The sequence below is a fragment of the Halichoerus grypus genome, chromosome 1, assembly GCF_964656455.1.
Source record: "Halichoerus grypus chromosome 1, mHalGry1.hap1.1, whole genome shotgun sequence".
Classification (NCBI taxonomy): Eukaryota; Metazoa; Chordata; class Mammalia; order Carnivora; family Phocidae; genus Halichoerus; species Halichoerus grypus.
This window is the reverse complement of record NC_135712.1, coordinates 48,276,663-48,299,979: the sequence shown is the minus strand read 5'-3', so window position 1 is coordinate 48,299,979 and position 23,317 is coordinate 48,276,663. Positions and strand designations below refer to the sequence as shown.

At 35.8% G+C, this 23,317-nt stretch overlaps 1 protein-coding gene across 1 annotated transcript in view; it reads left to right on the top strand.

Moving 5' to 3' along the window:
* Positions 1 to 23,317, top strand: part of IMPG2 (interphotoreceptor matrix proteoglycan 2) — a 74,193-nt gene that overhangs the window by 5,635 nt on the left and 45,241 nt on the right. Inside the window, exons 2-5 of the mRNA XM_036108925.2 lie at positions 6,371 to 6,537; positions 11,118 to 11,149; positions 18,583 to 18,632; positions 19,517 to 19,599. Of these exons, the coding sequence (XP_035964818.2) occupies positions 6,371 to 6,537; positions 11,118 to 11,149; positions 18,583 to 18,632; positions 19,517 to 19,599 (332 nt within the window). The remainder of the gene's footprint in view (positions 1 to 6,370; positions 6,538 to 11,117; positions 11,150 to 18,582; positions 18,633 to 19,516; positions 19,600 to 23,317) is intronic.

The following is a 23,317-nucleotide window of genomic DNA, read 5'->3' as shown; positions in this document are numbered from 1 at the left end:
TCTCTCCCTCTGCCCATTCCCCTGCTCGTGTGCTCTCTCTCTAAATAAATAAAAAAATCTTAAAAAGAAGATCCTTTCTTGCCTTTGCACGTTTGTTGGAAACCGGTCTTCTGTATATGGTGGGTCTGCTTCTTCACTCTTCATTCTCTTCCAGTGATCTCTTTGTCTATTTTTATGCCAATACCATACTGTCTTGATTACAATACGTTTTTCATAGGGAAAGTTCTTCAACTTTGTTCTTCTTTTTTTCAGATTTGCTTGGTTATGCTAGGTCCTTTGTTTTTCATATCAATATTAGAATCAGCTTGCCATCTTCTACAAAAAGGGCTGCTGGGAATTTTGATTGGAATTGTGTTGAATCTGTTGGTCAATTTGGGAAGAATTGTCATCTTAACAATATTATAGTGTTCTAATCTATAAACATGATATATCCCTCCATTTATTTAGGTCTTCTTCAATTTCTCTTGGCAGCGTTTTTTAATTTTCAGTGTATAGGTCTAACATGTCTTTTTTTAAATCAGATTTATCTATTTTACTTTTTTTCATGCCATTGTTAATGTTATTTCAATTTCTAATTATTCCTTCCTAGTATATAGGCATACAACTGCTTTTTGTATATTGACCTTTTATTCTGTAACATGCTAAATTCACTTATTAGTTCTAGTAGCTTTTTTGTGTATTCCTTAAGGTTTTCTACATAGGTGATTATTTTATTTGCAAATAAAGATAATTTTACTTCTCATCTTCCAATTTTTATGCCTTTTATTTCTTGCCTTATTGCACCAAATTGTTCCATATGCTTTGCGCACCATGATTTTGAGAGGAAAATACCCTAAAAAAAGACTTTGTTCCATACTGGATTTTTATGTACTGGATAATACGCACAGCCTGAGCCTTAGGAACAGGATTAAAGACAGATTAAATACAGGCATTGCTTTCTTCAGAATATTGTCATCACATCTTGCCTTCCTCCAGCAGTTTGCAGGGCAGGTTTTCTCTGCCACAGAGAGGCATTCGTAGATCACCTATCGTCTCAAAAATCTTCAACAGTCACTAAAGGCTATATAAAAATTGTTTGACAAGGTTGGGATTTCAGAACAGGTCTACTTCTAGGCCATAGTGAAGTATGTGGCAATTGTCTCTGGTGGAGTTTTTGCCCTTCCTAGTACCTCTTTCCTTGGGATCGTGCTGATTTTACTCTTTTCTCTACTGGCTGCAGTGTCCTATCTAGGTTTTCCCTCTCTGAGCTGCATGAGGGCTCCAGGCTCCCCCGCCAGCCCCACCAATTCTCCTCCTCTATTAAAATGTACGTGTTCTGAATTCTGTATTCCACATTAGTTAATTGGTTGTTCTTGTCAGATAGCTCCCATCTGGAAAGCCATTGGTTGAATAAGGATGTATTACCTTTCTGGACAGAATTACTTTTTCAATTTTATTGAGACATAATTCACATACCATACAATTCATCCATTTAATGTATAGAATTCAATGGTTTTCTAGTATATTCACAGAAATGTGCAACCATTATCACATTGAGTTTAAGAACATTTCATCACCTCAAAAAGAAACCTCACACCCTTTAGTCATCACTCTCTTATCCCTCTATTTCCTCTATGCCTCTCCCCAGGCCTAAGCAACCACGAATCTACTTTTTATTTCTATAGAGTTATCTATTATGGATATGTCAGATAAATGAGATAATATAATACGTGGTCTTTTGTGACTGGCTTCTTTCACTTTGCATAATGTTTTCAACATTCATTGATGTTGTAGTATGCATCAGTAGTTTATTTTTTTATGGCCAAATAATAATATTTTCTTATATGGATACACGTTTCGTTTATCCATTTGTCAGTTGTTGGACATTTGGGATGTTTTCAATTATTTGGGTATATACCTAGGAGTAGAATTTCTGGGTTATATGGTAACTATGTTTAACCATATGAGGAACTGCCAGATACTACTTTCTAAAGTAGCTGTACCACCTTAAATTCCTAACAGCAGTACGTGAGATTCTGATTTCTTTACATCTTTGCTAGAACTATGACTTTCCTTTAAAAGCAAAAATCACAACCATCCTAGTAGGTGTGAAATCATATCCCCTGGTTTTGATTTACGTTTCTTTAATGATTAGTAACACTGAACATCTTTTTATTTGCTCTTTGGTCATTTGAATATCTTCTTTCCAAGAATATCTTTAGATCCTTCCCTATTTATCATTTTTTTTATTATTGAGTTGTAACAGTTCTTTATATATTCTAGATACAAGTTTCTTAACAGAAAATGATTTGAAAGTATTTTTTCTCATTCTGTGGGTTGTCTTTTCACTTTCTTGATGGTGTCTTCCATGCACTAAAGTTTTTGATTTGGATAAAGTCCAGCTTATCTATTTGTTCTTTTTCAAAATTGTTTTGGTTATTCTAGGTTCATTGTAATTCCATATGAATTTTAGAATTAGCTTGTCAATTTCTATAAAGAAGTCAACCAGTGTTCAGATAGGATTGCATTGGATCTGTAGATCAATTTGGAGATACTACCATTTTAACAATGTTAATGATTCATGTGCAGATGCTTTAATTTGCATTTGTCTGAAGATGAATGATAGCACTTTTTCACATATACATAAACTTCCTTTGTAAAGTGTTTGTTCCAGTCTTTTATATGTTTTAAAAATTGGATTGTTTGCCTTTTCATTAGAGTTGTAGAAATTTTTTATCCTAAATACCAGTTATATGTATTTTGAATATTTTCTGCCAGAAGTGTGACTTGCCTATCCATTTTTTATTAATAGTATCTTTCATGAGTAGTTGTTAGTTTTGATAAATTCTAATTTTTTTTTCTTTTGTAGTTGTTGCTTTCTATGTTCTGTCTGTGAAATCTTTGCCTGTGCTCAAGTTATACAGATATTCTTCTGTGTTTTCTTTCAGAACCTCTATAATATTAGCTTACATATTTCAAATTACTTTTTGTATATATTGTAAATAAGTTATTGAGATTTATTTTTCTTTCTTTATAGATATATAGTTATTCAGTCTTATAATATTTTTTATAATTTCTTTGAATCACCTTTTTCATAACTAGACCTTAGAGACATTCATTTTTTGTTTGTTTTTACCAACTCCAGTTTTCACCTTTGCATTGTCTTCTGATGGGCACTAAATTTTCATGTAGAAGTTTTAAGAAGCAAGGAAGAGGGGTGTCTGGGTGGCTCAGTCGTTAAGTGTCTGCCTTTGGCTCAGGTCATGATCCCAGGGTCCTGGGATCGAGCCCCATGTCAGGCTCCCTGCTCAGCGGGAAGCCTGCTTCTCCCTCTCCCACTCCCCTGCTTGTGTTCCCTCTCTCGCTGTCTCTCTGTCAAATAAATAAATAAATAAAATCTTAAAAAAAAAAAAAGAAGCAAGGAAGAATTCTGAATCTATAGGTGGTCAACTCTGCCGCAGTCAACCTTGGCTGGATTCTTCTGTATGCTGTAGGATCAGAAGTTCTGAAGAGCAATGATAAGGATGCAGTTAGTTCACTGAAAGAGAAAACTAAGTTTGCAACCAAAGGTTCATTTTAACCCTGAAAAATCAATTGATAGAGAAACTTTAAATATTCATATATTTTCCTCTCTGTTAAAGCTTAAGGCTTGTTTTTTGGCTTAGACTGTCTTCTTCCATCAAACAACTGTGAGACAACCAGAATCCATTATGATGATGACATTGATATTCATGTAGCACTAAGGAGTTTATAAAATACTCTCACAGGTAGTTGGTAAGTCAGTAATGATTCATCCAGTTAAATAAGAGAGATGAGTACATTGAAGCATTGAATGGATAGGTAAGTTACCTGTGGTTATGAAGCTAGTATATATACCATAGTATATGGTAAGGCTAGGGCTAGAATTTAGTTAGGTCTTCCGACTCTGTGAGTTTAGGGGCTCCACCTCAATATGCTACTGGATAAGCATTCAGTTTTCTTGAGATGAAAAATAATGGTCTTGATTTCTGTGCATTTGCATCCATCTTTCTCCCTCAGCACTCTGTTCCTCTTCCCGTCCATCTCAGTCTATCTATTGTCCACAGTGTCTGGCAAATGGCCAATGAAATGGTTGCAGGATAGCAATACACTTAGTGCTATACAAAATGTGCAGACAGCCTGTTTAGCATCCTTTCAGATTTGATCCTGTGGAATAATTTAGCAGATAGATTGAATTAGTTTTTATTTTGATATAGCAGTACATTTCTCTGGAATATCACAGTTTTTTGTTTTGTTTTGTTTTTTAGTTCTCCTATCTTTAAAAAAATTTCTTTTAAATGTAATTGACACACAATGTTACATTAGTTTCAGGTGTACGACATAGTGATTCCACAAGATTCTACATTATGCTGTGCTCACCAGAAGTGTAGCTACTATCTGTTACCATACAATACTATTATAATACCATTGGCTGTGTTCCTAATACTGTTCCTTTTATTCCTGTGACTTATTCATCCCATAGCTGGAACCCTGTATCTCTCACTCCCCTTCACCCATTTTGTTCATCCCCTTACCACCTACTGCTCTGGCAACCACCAGTTTATTCTCTACTCTTGTCTTTTTTTTTTTTTTTAGTTAATAGATTTTAATTTTTAGAGAAGTTTCAGGTTTACAGAAAAATTGAGCAGAAAGTCCAGAGAGTTACCTATACTGTCACTCTTCTACACACACATTTTACCCTCTCATTAGCATTTTGTGTTAGTGTAGTACATTTGTTACAATTGATGAGCCAATATTGACACATCATTCTTTTTTTTTTAAGATTTTATTTATTTATTTGAGAGAGACAGACAGAGATAGCAATAGAGAGCACAAGCAGGGAGGAGAGGGAAAAGTAGGGAGCCCAACTCGGGGCTCTATCCCAGGACCCTAGGATCATGACCTGAGCCAAAGGAGGACGCTTAACTGACTGAGCCACCCAGAGGACCTTGACACATCATTCTTTTTTTTTTTTAAACATATAATGTATTATTTGTTTCAGGGGTACAGGTCTGTGATTCATCAGTCTTACACAACACACAGCCTCCCCAGTGTCCATCACCCAGCCACCCCATCCCTCCCACCCTCCTCCACTCCAGCAACCCTCAGTTTGTTTCCTGAGATTAAGTGTCTCTTATGGTTTGTCTCCCTCTCTGGTTTCATCTTGTTTCATTTTGCCTTCCCATCCCCTCTGATCCTCTGTCTTGTTTCTCAAGTTCCTCATATCAGTAAGATCTTACTTGTCTTTCTCTGATTGACTTATTTCGCTTAGCATAATACCCTCTAGTTCCATCCATGTCATTGCAGATGGCAAGATATCATTTTTTTTGATGGCTGCATAATATTCTATTGTATATGTATAAACCACATCTTCTTTATCCATTCATCTATTGATGGACATCTAGGCTCTTTCCATAGTTTGGCCATTGTGGACATTGCTGCTATAAACACTGGGGTGCTCGTGCCCCTTCAGATCACTACATTTATATCTTTGGGGTGAATACCCAGTAGTGCAATTGCTGGGTCGTAGGATAACTGTTTTCAACTTTTTGAGGAACCTACATACTGTTTTCCAGAGTGGCTGCACCAGCTTGCATTCCCACCAACCATTGACACATCATTCTTAACTGAAGCTCATAGTTTATGTGGAGTTTATGCTCAGTCATTGTGTTGTATAATCTATAGGTTTTGAGAAATGAATAATGGCATGTATCCACTATTACGGTGTCCTACAGAATGGCTTCTTTGTCCTAAGAAAACCACTGTGCTCCATGTCTTCATCTCTCCCTCCCTACGACCCCTGGGAACCACTGATCTTTTTACAATTTTCATAGTTTTGCCTTTTCCAGAATGTCATATCATAGGAATCATATAGTATGTAGCTTTTTCAGATTGGCTTCCTTTACTTAGCAATATGCTTTTAAGTCTTCACTGTGTCTTTTCATAGCTTGAAACCTCATTTCTTTTTATCACTGAATAATATTCCATCATATGGATGTATCATAGCTTGTTTATTCTTTCACCTATTGAAGTATTCTCGACATCTGCTCCACTTTTATAAAGCATAAACATGGATTGTTTTTTGTTTGTTTGTTTTTTGAGAGATGGGAAAAATACCCTGCCTACTAGGAAGTGAATTAATTCCCTCTGTAAGGGCAAGGAGTGGGGAATACAAATTCTCTTCACATCTGAAAAGTTTAAACTGGACATACATCAACAGAAGAGCTTTGACTGAGAATCATTCCCATGATCCTCCAGAAAGGACACTAAGGGCAAAAGTGTCTTGGGAATCTGAATAAACAGGTTCATGATCATTGTGAGAACCTCAAAGTGCATTAACTTTCCATAAAATACTTCTCTGTCTCTTTTCCAGTGTGCCAGGAAGCTGTCTGGGAAGCCTTCAGGACATTTTGGGATCGACTTCCTGGGCGTGAGGAATATCGTTACTGGATGAATTTGTGTGAGGATGGAATCACAACTATATTTGACATGGGCACAAATTTTAGTCAGTCTGTGGAACATAGAAGTTTAATTATGAAGGTAAGGGTACTAACAAGGGAAGAATTGCTGGACTATTGTAGGAGCACCTATAGACAGTTAAAGCCTGAAGGTAGAAAGAACAAATGCCAAATCCCTACATTACTTTTTGTTGTTAAATTCGGCTATTTGAGTGAGCTGCCATAGGGCATAGCCTAGTCTTTATATCCCTAGCTCTGGCTATTATAATAAACATTGTTAACCCAGTAAGAGCCTCACGCTTATGTTTATAAATGTAAATATTTGGAAATAATACTCAGCAATGGTTTAGGCTAAGAATATAAATCTGTGAGATTCGAGCATTCTTGCCAAAATTTTGCATATTATCAATTCAGAGTAGCTATCAATGACACTAGTTAGGATAGAAGTTGTAGTTCATTGAATAAATGTTTAGTAAAGTATAAATATAATTCTAATTAGTGAATTTGCTTGCTTCTTCTCCTTCTTTTAGACTTAGTTTGTTCTTAGCAAAGGATAAATAAGCATGCATATAGACAAATTACCTGCCTACCTACCTTCTCCTTTTCTTTTTTTTTTTAAGATTTATTTATTTATTTTAGAGAGAGAGAGCACAAGTGGGAGGAGGGGCAGAGGGAGAAGGGGAGGGAGGGAATCCCAAACAGACTCCTCACTGAGCGCGGAGCCCCACTTGGGCTGGATCCCACGATCCCGAGATTATGACCTGAGCCAAAATCAAGAGTCAGACCCTTAACTGACTAAGCCACCCAGGACCTTCCCCTTTTCATGTAGTACGTATGTATTCATGTAGCATGCACGTATTCATGATAAGAAAATGAAGCTGTTTAGATACATGTGGCAAATTGCTCGTGCCGTCTGATATGCCCTGTATATATCCTTGTCCGTCTGTTTGAGTCCTAAATGTCTTCAGCTCAGATGTAACCTTCCTTATGAGGAATCAACCCCCAGTCTCACAGATTTAACTCCCATAATTCTTTGAGCTCCCATAATTCTTTAATGTTGTACCACTTGCATTTTATTATTATTAGTTGTGTGTGTGACTTCTTCTACTAGACTATGAGCTGAAGAGCAAGGATTATGTCATGATTTGTCATTTTGCCTTCCTGTGATAAGTAAATATGTAATAGATATTTGTTGAAATAAAGTATATAAGCAATAATTGCAATGTCTTTTTCCTATTTGCTGCAATTTAGAAACTTTTACAAATATTATCTTAAATACTTGTTTTAAGTATTATATACCTTAGAGAGACTAAGGGAAGAATTATTGACTGAATAACTCTGAGCTTTTATTTTGAGTCTAATAGAATTAGATTAGTACATCTTAAAGTAATACAGTATATCATCTGATTCTTTCTACTTTGAAAATTTTATTTCTAGTAGAGGCATGCTATTAATTTCTTTCAACATTTGGCCCTACATTGGGATGATCTTATTAACTAGAGGCAAACTGGGGAGAGAAATATGGTCTGATAAATATGGGTGGACCCAAGACAAATTTTGCAGGGTTATAAACATTTTGAAGTTGTGCAGGTTTTTGTGTTTTTTAAAAATTTTTATTATGTTATGTTAATCACCATACATTAAATCATTAGTTTTTGATGTAGTGTTCCATGATTCATAGTTTGTGTATAACACCCAGTGCTCCATTCAGTACGTACCCTCTTTAATACCCATCACCAGGCTAATCCCTCCCCCCCACCCCTTCCCCTCTAGAACCCTCAGTTTGTTTCTCAGAGTCCATAGTCTCTCATGATTCGTCTTCCCCTCTGATGTCCCCCCCTTCATTTTTCCCTTCCTACTATCTTCTTTTTTTTTTTTTTAACATATAATGTATTATTTGTTTCAGAGGTACAGGTCTGTGATTCAACAGTCTTACACAATTCACAGTGCTCACCATAGCACATACCCTCCCCAATGTCTATCACCCAGCCACCCCATCCCTCCCACTCCCCACCACTCCAGCAACCCTCAGTTTGTTTCCTGAGATTAAGAATTCCTCATATCAGTGAGATCATATGATACATGTCTTTCTCTGACTGACTTATTTCGGTTTTTGTGTGTTTTAATATGTATTCAACTTTTAATCATAGTAACTCACATTTTAAGCCAAAGTGTTACATTTTTTTCTTCTTTTCGTCACATTTAAAATTTTTTAAATTTATTTAATGTTTTTTAAGATTTTATTTATTTGACAGAGACAGTGAGCAAGGGAACACAAGCAGGGGGAGTGGGAGAGGGAGAAGCAGGCTTCCCGCTGAACAGAGAGCCCGATGCGGGGCTCAATCCCAGGACCGTGGGATTATGACCTGAGCTGAAGGCAGATGCTTAATGACTGAGCCACCCAGATGCCCCAATTCTGTCACATTTTTTTAAAGATTTTTATTTATTTATTTATTTGAGAGAGAGTCTTCTGTCACATTTTTAACTGTTCAATATTAATAATTATGAGAATAGCTACCAGTTATTTAGTATATTCCATGTACCAGGCCACATAGTAAGCCCATTAAAACATTATATTTAATAAACAACAAACCTACAAGGAGGTACTAATATCCCCAATTTATAGATAAGGACATTAAGCATCAGAGTTATTCCTTATTCTAGATTACAAAACCAGATGGGCTGGAGCTTAAATTCAAACCCACTTTTCTTTTTTAAAAAGTTTATGTTTTTTCCCATTTACCATTGGGCCTCCCTTCTCAGTCATTGCCACCTTTGCAAACTGCTAAATTTGCTAATATGGAATATTGCTAAATTTGCTAATATGGAATAGCTATTCAGTGAAAAAAAAATACACATACACATATCTACACACACACACATTTACATTTATATCAGTGTTGTCCATCTCAGTTGTGTCCATAATAAAGGATTAGCTGACAGAGCAACAAATACACGTGATATAGAGTTAGTATTACCATACAACAGCTTCTTTTTTTTTTTTATTATGTTATGTTAAGTCACCATACAGTACATCATTAGTTTTTTTTTTTTTTTTTACATCATTAGTTTTTGATGTAGCGTTCCCTGATACACAACAGTTTCTTGTGATGTTACATTGGAAGGTATTTTTCACAAGCAGAAATTTTAAGAAGGTAAGATTAGAAGGCATTGGAAGTATACTTTCAGTGATATATTAGTACAACATGCAGACAAAGGGGGTGATATGTCACCTGGATTGAGCCTTAAATAACAAGTACAAGTTAGCTGAATGAGGAGGAGTTTGGGAGGAACAGTCCAGGCAGAGGGGACAGCATAAGCCAAATGTTTGTAGGGAATGACTTGGGCCAACATACCAGAAGGGTAGATTAGAAGTGACAGGAGATCAGACTGTAAGAGTAGATAACTCTGTGGATGATAGGAAATCACTGAGGGGTTGTAAGTAGGTGAGTCATGGACTGATTGGACAGTTTTGGATTTTAAAAAGGTCATTATGGTTTCTATACACTATGGGGTGGATTAGAGGGATCAGGGAGACTAGTTACTACTCCATGCCTGAGGAATTGAGGGTCCTAACTAGACATGAGATACAGAAAGGAAGCATGAGGGATACAAATAGGGAAAAAGATGAGCAGGACTCTGTGATAGGTTGAATGGGAGTGTGAGAGGTTGAGGAAATGGCCTGGGAAACCTCCCTGTTTCTAGTTTGGATGACTAAGAACAAGAACTCAGGCAGAGAAGCAGATTTGTATATGTAGGCGGGAGATTGAGTTCACTTTTGAATGTGTTTTGAGCCACCTGTGAAATGTGAATTGCCTGGAATTTAGGTATGAATCCAAGGAGAGTGGTCTGAGTTATAAATATAGCTTGTAGGAGTCACCAGGCTTGAGGTAGTAATTGAAAGCATTTAGAGTGGCTGAGATTATTCTAGGAGAGTTTGTAAGAGCAGTGAGTTATTTATAAATATCGTGAGAGTTATTTAGAATAATACTTTCTCCGTTTTACAGATGAGAAAGTGAAGGATTTTGGGTTTTGCCTCCATTACCAAGCAAGAGAAAATAGGACTTGAAACTAGGTCTTCTAAGTTAGTGTTCTTTTTATTATATTGGTCTCAAAATAAAACCACTAATTTAGAGGAAACTTAGAAACAATTTGCTTTGGAATGCCCCAGAGGAATAATCCAATTATTGGTACAGTGTATCTTTTTTGCCTGAATTCTGGAGAAATGGATTTAGCATTTATTTTATCCACATGTTTATATTATTCTAGTATAAGAGTTTCTATAAATATGTTAGATCACAAAAAACTTTGATTCTCAGTCCATGGAAGGTTAAAGTAGAACTCTACCAGTCTCCAATTTGTAGGTCTTTTTGAAATGATTAACAAGTAAAGTCTGTTAATCTGTGCCCATTAAAAAAAAGCTCAAGAACTTTTGGAAACATAAACAGAGACTGAGTGCCAGGACATTCCCACGGTCCCCAAACAAACTTGGCATTGTTAGTACCTTGCTTTAACTATTTGTCTAACCATAGAAAATAACAGCATAGATTTATAAAAGAACAATATAATGTTAGGGCATTAGTGTTTTCTATGCAATAAATTTCATTTACTGCTTAATAACTGTCATTAACTCAGAGTCATTTTTATCTTTGTTTTCCTTAGAAACTGACATATACAAAGGACACTGTAAGCAGGTGAGTGTCTTTTTTCCCCCTAATTTTATTTTGGCAACAGAGACATGTAATACCTATTCCAAGACTCACACCAAATTTAATGGCCCCTTTCTATTTTCTTGCTGCTTCTGGCAATGACCAGGGCTGTGGGTTGGTCCCAAATGCTTTTCCTCCTGTTGAGGCCACTTCCCTTTCAAGACTACCATCACAGCCACTGTGCTTGTTTACTTTCTAACCTTGCCAGGAGGCAGACTTGTTCCTTTCTCTTGGGTGAGAAAATAGATTTCTGGAAATGGAATATGGAATGATCTACTTTTGTTGAGGCTTATGGGCTAAGAGTAAAAATGTTATGAAATGGTACATCTTAGTGGCAGTTTATTAAATGATGGTTGGTGGTATGGATCACTTTACTGAGAAATGATGATTATGAGCTCGAAATATAGGAATAACACAACCTTGATGAATCCTCCAATATTAGGATTCTTGGCTCTACTGGCCTTTAGTTTTAGGATTAAGGTCATTTCTGGCTCCTGAGCAATAGCAGTACAAAGCTGCTTGTGGAAGGTGAGGGATTTTGAGTGTGTAAGGATTAAAGATTTCAATTCTGTCCATACTCAGAGTATCTAGATTATGCCAGTATGTGGGTAATTATATAGAAAAACACCATTAGGGCATAAAATCCAGGTCAGAGTCCAGAATTTTGCTTCAAATTAGAAAAAAAGACAGGCTGAAAAACCAGTTAAGTGAGTCAGTGTCTAGAGATCCAAACTGGGCGGCAGAGTCCAGGCAAAAGCAGAGTTGGAGTACACATGTGAGTGCTAGTGGGGTATGTGTAGGTTTCAAATCAAACATGAGTAAACAGGAGGGAAGGGGACTTTGTGTGGTCTCACTTATTCATACAGCTAATGTTACCACTGAGTCTCTGCTTGGGACTGGGATTGAGCACCCATTTAGATGTTGGGCCACGTGGTTTCTTGGGTGTGGGCTCTTCACCACCTAGAACAGAGCTTGGAAGTTCCTTGTGATTGCTATTCAACACACAGGCAGTGAACTAAATACTCCGCTAAGTCCCACCAGTCCTAGTAATCTTCATGGTCGTACCTAATGAAAATGATAGCACCTTTTCCACATCTTATATGGTTAAGAAGCTTGTAAATACCGTAGTACTCATGGCATTTAACCTGGAAGAAGCTCTGAAGTTTACTTGGGAAGTGGACGTAAGCAAGTGTATAGCTTGTGGATTATTATAAAGTGGTGGAAGGAGGGTTATCTGAAGTAGGATGGACAGTTGTAACACCATATGAGGCTGGTTGTGGCTCGTCACACAGTAGGTAGCTGGAAGGTGTTTAAGGTGTAGTGTGTGTATGTTTTATGTCTTTCTGTGGGACTCACTTCAACTGGGTGCAGTTTTCCACAGCTACCTAGCTTAGAATGAGATTATGTATAAGTAAAGAAAGTTTGCACTGTGGCCAGTTGTCTCCTACTGTATTAATCACACTGGGACAAATTCACAAATAAGCATCATAGCAGGACTGACTGGATTATATATTTTTATTGCTAAGGCACTGTCTCTAGTAGGTATAATAGGGACTCAAAATACTATTTACCATTCTTAGAAAATAATTATGTATAAAAATAAAAACACATGAAAATATAAGTGAATTTTGAGAATTTTAAAGTTTAAAGCTTCTTTCCCATGTAACTAGAGCAGCCCAGGTTGGGGTGGGGTGAGAACTGCCAACTGTAGTAGTTGCTGAAAGTGGTGACCTGGGGTTGGTGACCTGGGGGCGAAACCCTGGGAGGGGCCTAAGAATTCTCGGAGCCATCTTTCTCCCACTTGAGTACTGTAGTGATCCACTGAAACCCTTAATTTGCCCACCATTTTTCTATATTCAAATTTATTTTTATGATTTTTTTTGAGGTTAGTCTTGTATTCTCTCTGTTGAGATTCTTGTGTTAGGTTTTATTGCTGCTGTAGCAAATTACCACAAACGTTGGTAGTTTAAAACAACACAAATTTGTCCTGCAGTTATGTCATTCAGAAATCTGACATGGGCCTTAAGGTGTTGCCAGGTTTACACTCCTTTCTGGAAGATCTAAGGGAGAAACTGTTTTCTTACCTTTTCCAGCTTCTAGAAACTACCCAGATTGCTTGGCTCATCACCCCCTTCCATCTTCAAAGCTAGTAATGGCCGGTCAAGTCTTTCTCACATTTTATCACTCTGACACTCTTCTGCCTCCTTCTTCCACATTTAAGGATCCTAATGATTATACTGGATCCACCTGGACAAACCTGGTTATACTCCCTATTTTAAGGCCAGCTGATTAGCATTCCCCTTAGTATGTAACTTAACATATTCACAGATTCAGGGGAATAGGATGTGGATGACTTTGAGGGGCCGCTATTCTACTTATCAAACTTCTTTTCTGTGACTTAAATTGCTGCTTCTATGTGAACTCAAACCTAACGTGCTGACATATGACTTGCACCAAATACTCTGTTCGTATCACTTTAAGCTTCCCCTACAATCATTTGCTCTGTGTCTTTAAAAAAAATTTTTTTCTGCCTTACTTAGGATCTCACATCCCATCTTAACTCTTACACATCTTCCTACTATTGTTTCTTTGTCTCTCCTGAGTCTTCAGCTTCTCCCATTACTAACTCCTTATTAGCATTTGAACATACTCAAGTCTCGCCCATGTTACCAAAAGGCTTTCCTCCAGCCCTTTATACCCATTATAGCTGGGTATCTTGAAAGCATCTCCACTTAGCTCCACTCAGTGCTTAACCACCTGCCTTCTGGACTTACTGTGAAGTCTCAATAGCCAGTACAAAACCCCACCTGGAATATGTGCTCACCAAATAGTTGTTAAATGAATAACTGAGTTTCTGCTCAATTACTCAAGTTTATTATCAGGTCTCTGGTAATATTCTTGGTGTAAGGACTGTTCTTTGGCATTTTTTTTTTTTTTTGTACCTCAATTAACTTACATTTGTCATTGAGGATGCCTATCATAGATCACAAAGCCAAATATACATTTTTTTTTAGCAAATATTTTATTCTGTTTGGGACACGTGTCCCTCTTCCATTACCCTCTGTTTTATATTTGTTAAGCATCTCCTATTTTTATAATGCTTCTGCATATATAATATCTTATTTAGCTTTCATTATACCTTTGGGAAATAGATAGTGTAAGGAGGTATTCCTGTTTTGGAGATTAAGTTCTTGTGGCTCAGAGCAACTGAGATATTTCTCTAAGGCATAACAAAGTTAATGATACTTCTGGGACTAGCACCCAGGATTCCTGGCCCTGTGCCTTGAGTTCTTTTGTTGTCCTGTGCTGATCATAGTTAACAGATTCAAGAGCAAAGCAAAGTATAGAAAATTGTCAAGGGGAGTAGTAATCTAGATAGGAAATTATGCTTGGCTTGTTTTTAAACTTATACTCCATGTGTCTCTGATATCTTTTGGTACAATCTCACCTGAATTCTGATAGGATGAGGCAGTAGAGGTGAGTAATAAATTATGTGCTGGATGAGCTGAGGAAATGAGAAAGTAGGAGGTTGTTCACTGCTGGTATTAAGCTAAAGGTCTTAGCTGAACGATTTCACATTTGTGGTTTGGCCTAGAAATGAAAGTAGTATTTCTGTCTCCAAACTCAATACAACTCTGTGTTCTATTCTGTTGTGATATTTTAGGGGATCCCTGCAGGAGGCATACCTAATGAGAACATGTTGAAAGGATTCTTGTTGTTAAGTGGTTTTTTTTCTCTGTTTTTTGAAAGGAGAGTGGGAAAATGAGGGATTAAGCATTGGAGTGTTGGACAAGAGATTTGAATTACTGAGCATTGCCTACTTACCATCTTTAAAATGTTATTTTGAATTCAGTAAGTGAAATCTAGTTCTACTGAAGTAAACAAACTTCTCTGTTGTGAATACTTTCCTAGAGAATTAGCTTAGATCTAATTTATTTACTTATTTTTTAGTTCCAATACTTCTCTTTTTAAATTTAAAAAAAATTTTATTTTTAATTGAAGTATAGTTGACATACAATATTATGTTAGTTTCAGGTGAGCAACATAGTTAACTATTCAACAATTATATACATTACAAAATGCTTACCACTATAAGTGTAATTACCATCTGTTACCATACAAAGTTATTGTTATATTATTGACTATATTTCCTATTAATCATCTTTATCCCTGTGACTTATTTATCAAATGTGATCTTGATGTGGGGGATAATTTGACTGAAACCAGGTGAGGTCTGGTTACTTTGCCATGTCATTCCAACTTCCTGTTCTAGTTACTTGTGTTGTGCTTTGGCCCCCTCTGTCTTACTTTGACCTCTTTGTTCTTCATGCCTGGTTCCTCTCCATAGCTCTCCAACTTTGATTGGGTTTCCCTTCCTTTTTATGGGACCTTATACACCTTGACTTTTAGGTTGTTAAGTTAATGTAGGCCATTATTACAACCAAGTGAAACCATCTTGGTTGCCCTTCTAGTCAATATGGCTCGCAGAAAGGCCATGTTGTGAGGAATTAAGATGAGTGAGAGAGAGGTTTCTGGAATCAGGTGGGCCTGTTTTACATCATAGTTCCTCCATTGTCTAGCTGTGTGACTCTGAGCAAATTCTTAACCTCCTCTAGTATTAGTCTCCTCATATGTATAAATGGGGATAATAGTATCTTCCTTTTAAGATTGTTGCCAGAATTAAATGAGTTAAGCAAGATGAAACACTTAACACAGTACTTGACACATGATAAACTTAGTGGTACTCATTCTTGCTGTTGTTATTATTGAAAAGGGAACTAGATATGGTTAGGAATTTTAGGTATGACCTTGGGCCATATAAGTCATTGTGTCACCCAGGAAAAATTGCTTTATTCATTTGGACTTCGTTTTTTCCTCTATAAAATGAAGGTATTGGCAAGGTGTTCTGCCTTGTGGACAACTGACAGACCCTATTCAGGCCTGATTATGTTAATATCTGTCCCCAAATCATTTGAATCTTACTTGTTTTAGCTCTACTCCCTGCAACCCAAGAAGCCTCTTGATGCTTTCTCATCACCTAGGCCCTTTCTCCGCTCATCACTCATCATAATGACTTATCCAGATGTTGTATTCTTTAGGTTCTTCTAGATGACAGACAGCTCACTGAGAAGCAATTTCCTGCAAATGCTTCTAAATAACCGAAAGTGATGGGTTTGGTGTAATGGTTTAAAATGTTATTCTTTCTAGATGGTATTTTTAAAAAGCAGAAAAATCTTTATGAGATTTTTAAAAACTCAGTTTCTCAAATTTTCTTTCTTCTTCTTTTTTTTTTTAAAGATGTTTTAATTTTTTAAGTAATCTCTACACCCACTGTGTGGCTTGAACTTACAGCCCTGAGATCAAGAGTTGCATGCTCCACCAACTGAGCCAGCCGGGTGCCCCAGTTTCTCAAATTTTCTACCAAAGCCTGGGAGTTTAGGGAACATGGCCCTAGTTGACTCCCCCACTGGAGTTCCAGTCATGAAATATCTTTGAATTATCATATTTAATATCTTAATTTTAATTTTAACTTTATATTCAATTTCACAATGTAGCCATATTTGTTTTAATATTAAAATATTTTGAATTACACATCAATTCTTACTTAGTTCCCCACCTGCCTATGCTTCAAGTAATATTGATGCTTCAAGATGTCTGCCATGTTTATCTGGTGGCTTTGAGTAACCCCCTGTCCCACCACCATGACCTAATTTAGAGCAATAGTGCAATCTAAAGGAGTTGTCTGAAGATGAGACTCACTGGCACATTGGCAAGTCTGTGAGGGAGACATTTTTGACTATAATTGAATCACCTTAGGAAGCTCACTTGTATAAAGTTGAACACAGTTTTCAACCCTTAACAGTAATGTAATCACCATCCAACAGGTGTAATCACCTTTGAACTCCTTTGTCAAAGGTTAACGTAACATCCCTTTTCCCTTAGGACATATCCATATACAAACTTTAAAGTTCTAAAACTTCCTAAGGGGTGCCTGCCTGGCTTAGTCAGAAGAGCATGTGACTCTTGATCTTGGGGTCATGAGTTTGAGCCCCACATTGAGTGCAGAGATTACTTAAATAAATAAAACTTTAAAACAAATAAATGAGACTTTCTAAAAGTATAGTAGTAGTTTAAATTTTATATTTTTGGGGTATGTGGAAATTTGGACTTGCAGAAACCCACTTTCTTTCCTTTAGAGGAGGGACTTCTCAGACTATCTTTTTAAAATAAAGATTGTATATTTATTTATTTATTTGAGGGGGAGGGGCAGAGGGGGAGGGAGAAGCAGACTCCCCACTGAGCAGGGAGCCTGACTTGGGACTCAATCCCAGGATTTGATCCCAGTACTCTGGGATCATGACCTGAGCCAAAGGCAGACACTTAACCGACTGAACCACCCAGGTGCCACTCAGATTACCTTTTGATCTTCTCTTGTCGTTGCAAAGTGGCATGGTTAAAGGATAGCTGGGTGACTTGCAGCCTGTTAGCAGTGTGGCCTACAGCAAGTCATTTCTCTAAGCTCGACTTTCTTTATATAAAAAAATTTTATGATTTCTATGATCTGTCCAATGAGATGAGATCTGTGCTTATATTTTTTTCCTTAGCAGCAAGTACTCTCCTACCTGTACTACGTGTTACATTTGTAATCATTTATTTGCCATCTATTTTCTGTAAGACTGTAACTTTAATAGATCATGTGTGTTTATCCACAGCTATATGCCAGATGTCTTGTTCACTCCCTGGCTAATAATATTTGTTTATTCTTTTATTCTAAAAATAACTATTTAGTGTGTACTAAATGGCAGGTACTATTTTAGGCTGGCGATAGAGTAAGAATATGGCAGGCAAGGTTCCTAATCTCATAGAATTTATATTGTTATGGCAGTCCTGTTTAATAGAACTTTCTGTGATGATGGAAATGTTCTTTACTGTGCTGTCCAATATGGTAGCCATTAGGCACATGTGACTATGGAGCTTTTGAAATGTGGCTAGTGTGAATGAGGATCAGAATTTTAAACTTTATTTAATTTTAGTTAATTTAAATTAGCACATATATCCAATGACTACCATGACAATGCCATTCTAGAGGATTAAGAGATTGGAGACAGAGATAAAAAAGGAGATAAATAAATCAACAAATAATTTCACATACTGATAAAACTGAGAAGAAATCAACAGAGGCTGATGGAATAGTAAGTAGAGGAGTACTTTAGTGTGATTCTACTTGAGCAAAAACTAACAAATGTAAAATGAATTATGAAGACTATTATTTTTTAAACTTTGTTAAATCAGTACTTACTTGGGTTTGGGAACCCTGTTTGGAGACCTAGTGAATTCCTTTTTGGAAAACAAACCTCAAAATATATGCACATATTTCTATCATCTTTATTAACTTTAAACATCTTTTTTAACCTTAGCCCTGAATTGTCATCTCCGTTTCCTGTTGGTGATACCTCAACATCAGGAGGTATGCTCTTGTGCACTTATTCACTTTTCTTTTTAAATTATTTATGCCTTAAGATGATCTTGTGAGCAAGCACACATTTCAGCTCACATTTAACAAATATCAGGTTTCTCTTTCCTTATGTGTTGTTCAAGAGTCTCAAGAAGAAGTGATTGTGTTTTCATTAATTGTATGGCATTATGTTGTGGGTACTTAAAGATCTTTAATTATTAAGTCTAATAAAAATCAGAAAGCTACTTAAAAAAAAGTACGACCTAAAGAATTACTTTAAGGCAAACAGTCTGTAACCACTACTTATGTCAACAGGTAGAACCTTTCTAGTTCCACCATTTGTCATTTGCCTTGCAAGAGTTTCTCAGAGTAAGGATTTTCTGATTGCCTTCTGGTATACTTTAAGATGTTCCTTTGATCTCTGTGTCTCCTATGAATTGGTGTTGCTTTATTTATTTTTAATTTTTTTGTTTATTGGAAATTTCAAACATATACAAAAAATAAGAATTGCACAATGAGGCCCAGCTTCAACAATGATCAGTTCATAGCCAGTCTCCAACCTTCACCCACTTTTCCTGTCTGGTAGTATTACTTTTTTCAGTATCTGTCCTCTTTACTAGATAGCTCCTTAAGGATAAAAATTTTGTCTGTATCCTTAGCATCTTGCATAGTGGCTGGCATAAGTAGATGCTCATTAAATGCTGTTGAATAAATGAATGAATGAGTTATAATTATTTTCTGTTCTAGAAAGATCTATGCAAATGTGTCTTAAGGTTAGAATATACTGAATTTTCAGGATGGAAAAACAAATGACTTACAGGAATTGTTTTGAAGTCAGTTTGTTATTTCCTGATATGATTCTGAATTCACATACATGATTTTGTTTTTCTACTTAGGTGCTACTCTCAGTGTTCCATATCCAGGGGTGACCTCCTATGAAGGTACCTCAGAGAACATCAAGGAGAGGCCTGAGGAGAGTGTGAGTGATGCTGTGTTTTGTTATTTAGTTTCTAACATGAAGAACAGGGGTTAAGAGAGACTTATATTCCATTGCCAAACTACACAAGACTTCATGTGGTTTCCTTCATGGAGGTATTGTGGATTCTAAAACCAGTGTATTAAAAAGAATCTAAGATTCCTTGGAGAGCTGAGTCAATCTGCTTTTGCAAGAGAGAGCTTCAAGTTGTAAATGAAATGACTTGGAGCCTGGGTAATTGTCATCATGGTAAACTCATGGTCTCTTGTGGGCTATGTGAAATAATTTACTGTGGGGGTTTTGCCTATGTTCTTCTATCCCATAATAGATCAGGACTTAGTCTTCTCTTCTTCAGAGGGAAAGGATGTAGATTTTATGTAGTTAAAAAATCAAGAAATACCATGGTTTTTAAATGCATCATTATTAACAGTAACCTGTCCACCAAACAATATTAAGTTTACTTTCAATAACATTCAGGTTAAAAAAAAAAAGTACATAGACTGCCCAGGAAGATAGAAATATTTTGTTAGAAATTTTGTTAAATATGAATTTTTAAAATTTGAGGGTTCATAAATCCTAGATTACTTAATATAGTGTAAACTCTGACTGAACATATTCACTAGAAAGGTGTAATTTAGTTACCTTGTACCTTTTCTTCCCAGCTTGGACATTTTAATTTATATGAAATCATGTTAAGTCTCCCTACTCTGCCCCACCACTTTCCCTGTCACTGAACAAGGCTGGTAGTAATGTGGGATCCGTGAGTGGAAGCTGGAATCAATACATTCACCCTCCGTACAACTTTGTCCAGAGTAGGTGGTGCTGGGAAATATTGTCATTAAATAAATATTTGTGAATGAATGAATAAAAAGTGATACTGTGGTTCTGAACTTGAAGCAGAATAGTTGTGGGTTTAGGTCTAGAAACATTCATAGAATGAGATAGAATTCTCTATAATAGAAATGAAGGATTTATGTATAATCAATTGGAACATTAATATCCAAAGAAAAGACTATTTGAAGCCAATTTATAGAGTAAGAAAACAAAGCAGTATAGAGATACCTAATAAGAATTAGATTGCTTGTACTTCTAGTTCAAAATGAAGCCTGAAGTTTCACTTTTACAGTTCAATTTTTTTCCTAATACATTTTCCATCTACTGTTATAGAAATTATATACTTTATTTCTGTTTTGTCAGTAGTTTTCCTATAAGTTACATAATATATGTTATTATGTATAGCATTTATAATATTTATATTATATGTATAAAATATATAAACCCTATAAGTTACCTCCTAAGTTATAATGTATAATCTAGCAAAATTTAAGTTTTTCAGAATCTTGATCCTTGTCTTAGGCAAAGCAGGAATATTAGAACATTGTAATTCAAATAATCACCCTACTGATTTATATTCTATTTTTTGATATTTTTGTTCTTTCTTTCTCTCTTTTAGTTCTCTTTTTTCAATCCCACAAATTAGACTGTATTATATTTGTTCTTTTTTAAGAAATTAAAAAAAATATTTTATTTATTTATTTGAGAGAGAGAGAGAGAAGGGGGAGAGGAACAGAGGGAGAGGGACAAGCAGACTCTTCACTGAGCCCAGAGCCCAACATGGGGACAGATCCCAAGACCCTGATGTCATGACCTGAACCGAAATCAAGAGTCGGATGCTCAACCAACTGAGCCACCCGGCGCCCCTGTATTTGTTCTTCTTTTTTTTTAGACTGTATTATATTTGTTTTTGATAAAGTTTGTTTTACATCTACCTGGAAGTTTATTATTTTATTTTCTTAAAATTCTTTATTGCCTTTTAGATCTCTCTTCTAGGATAATTTTCTTTTTGAAATATATGCTCCTGATATTACTTTAGTAAGAGTCTCTCATTTGTTCATTTTGAGTTTTTGATCATCTGAAAATTTCTTTATTATCTCCTTATTATAGAAAAAATTTAAATCTGTACTAAATTCTAGAGTGAGGGTTTTTTTTTTTTTTCTGGTCAAGGTTTTATTTCACTATATTCTAACTTTTGTTGTTAATACTGAGAACTGTCAGTTCAGTTGTTTTTCACTTGTGTATCAGTTCAGTTGTATTCCTCTGGCTGTTTTCTTTGTGTACTTTTAAGATATATCTCTATCTCCTCTCTATATATCTCTATCTATCCATACACATCTAATCATAAGACATAACAGCTCAAAATTTCTCAGAATTTATGATATCCGTAAGGCTTTACATTAAGGAAGTACAACAGATCCAAAGCAAAATAAATAAATATACTCCTATACCCATTTTTTGTGAAATACTATATAGTATACTACTATATACACACACACATATATGTATACACTTTTATATACATAAGTATACTATAGTATATACTATAGTATATATACTGTAAGTATATATATATATATATATATATACTATAAATACATATAGTAGTATACTATATGGTATTTGGCATTCTGCAGTTTAACAAATATGGATATAGGAGAAATTCTCAGCTATTATCTTGTGTGACTGAACCTCTGACCTCCTCCTTTTATCCTTCATGTTTGTTAACCACTCTTTAATAATTTCCATTTCTTTGTCTCTCTGGGTTAGAATTAGGTATGTGTTCCAGTTTACTAATTCTTCCTTCAGCTTAGTTTAATTGGTTGTTCAAATTGTCTGTTGAGTTTTTAGAATCTTTGCTTTATGTGGGAGTCTTTTTTTTTTTTTTAATTGAAGTATAGTTGACACACAATGTCACATTAGTTTCAGGTGTATGGCATAGTGATTTGACAAGAATGTCCTTATACTATCCTCACTACAAGTGCAGCTATCATCTTTACTAGTGTGTGGGAATCTTTGATCTGACCTTTCAACATGTACACACCTTTTACTTTTTATCCTATCCCTTTGTGGTATTTAAAACTCAAGCCTAGGTTACAAAGTATCAGAGGATATAACCATGTACTCACACAACACTGATTCACCTCTCTGGATTTTTCTAACCTGTTTTTCCTGACCCCTTGGCATTTTCTTTACTTTCTTGCAAACCAGCTATGCATTAAAAACTTTTAAAAATATTTATTCATCACTTAAGGCATTCTGTAGCAGCAAGATTACTAAGGATATTTCTTTTATAATAGTACTGGAAATGGAAGTCTCTGTCCAAATTTAGCAAGATAAAATTTAATATCAAAAATGCAAAGTTTTATATAAAATTCCTTAAGACTAAGAGTTTTTGTTGATGTTAGTCTCTGTATGAATCAGTAGTATGATGCAGTTACTGGGGTGAAACTAGTAAAAGCTAGTGTAATTTTAGGTTGTATTTGTAGAATACAGAATCTATTATAAGAGAGGTGGTGGTATCCTATCATATTTTAATTGATCAGATCTGATTTGTGTATACCATACTCTAAGGAAGGTATTAAGGGCCTGAGAAATGTCTGGAGGAGAAGATCTAGGGAAGTCAGGGAAGTCATGATAGCTGTTTGTACTCATTTGAAGGGCTCTCTGGTGACTACAGTTTTTATATATGTCCTAGATTACAGAACTGAGATCAGTGGTAGAGCTTACAGGGAAATATATTTGGGCTTAATATTAAGAACTTTGGGTAGAAGTGGATGAAATGGGTAAAGGGAGTCAAAAGATATAAATTTCTAGTTAAGAAATGAGTAAGTCATGGGAATGTAATGTACATGATGGTGACTATAGTTAATAGTACTGTGTTGCA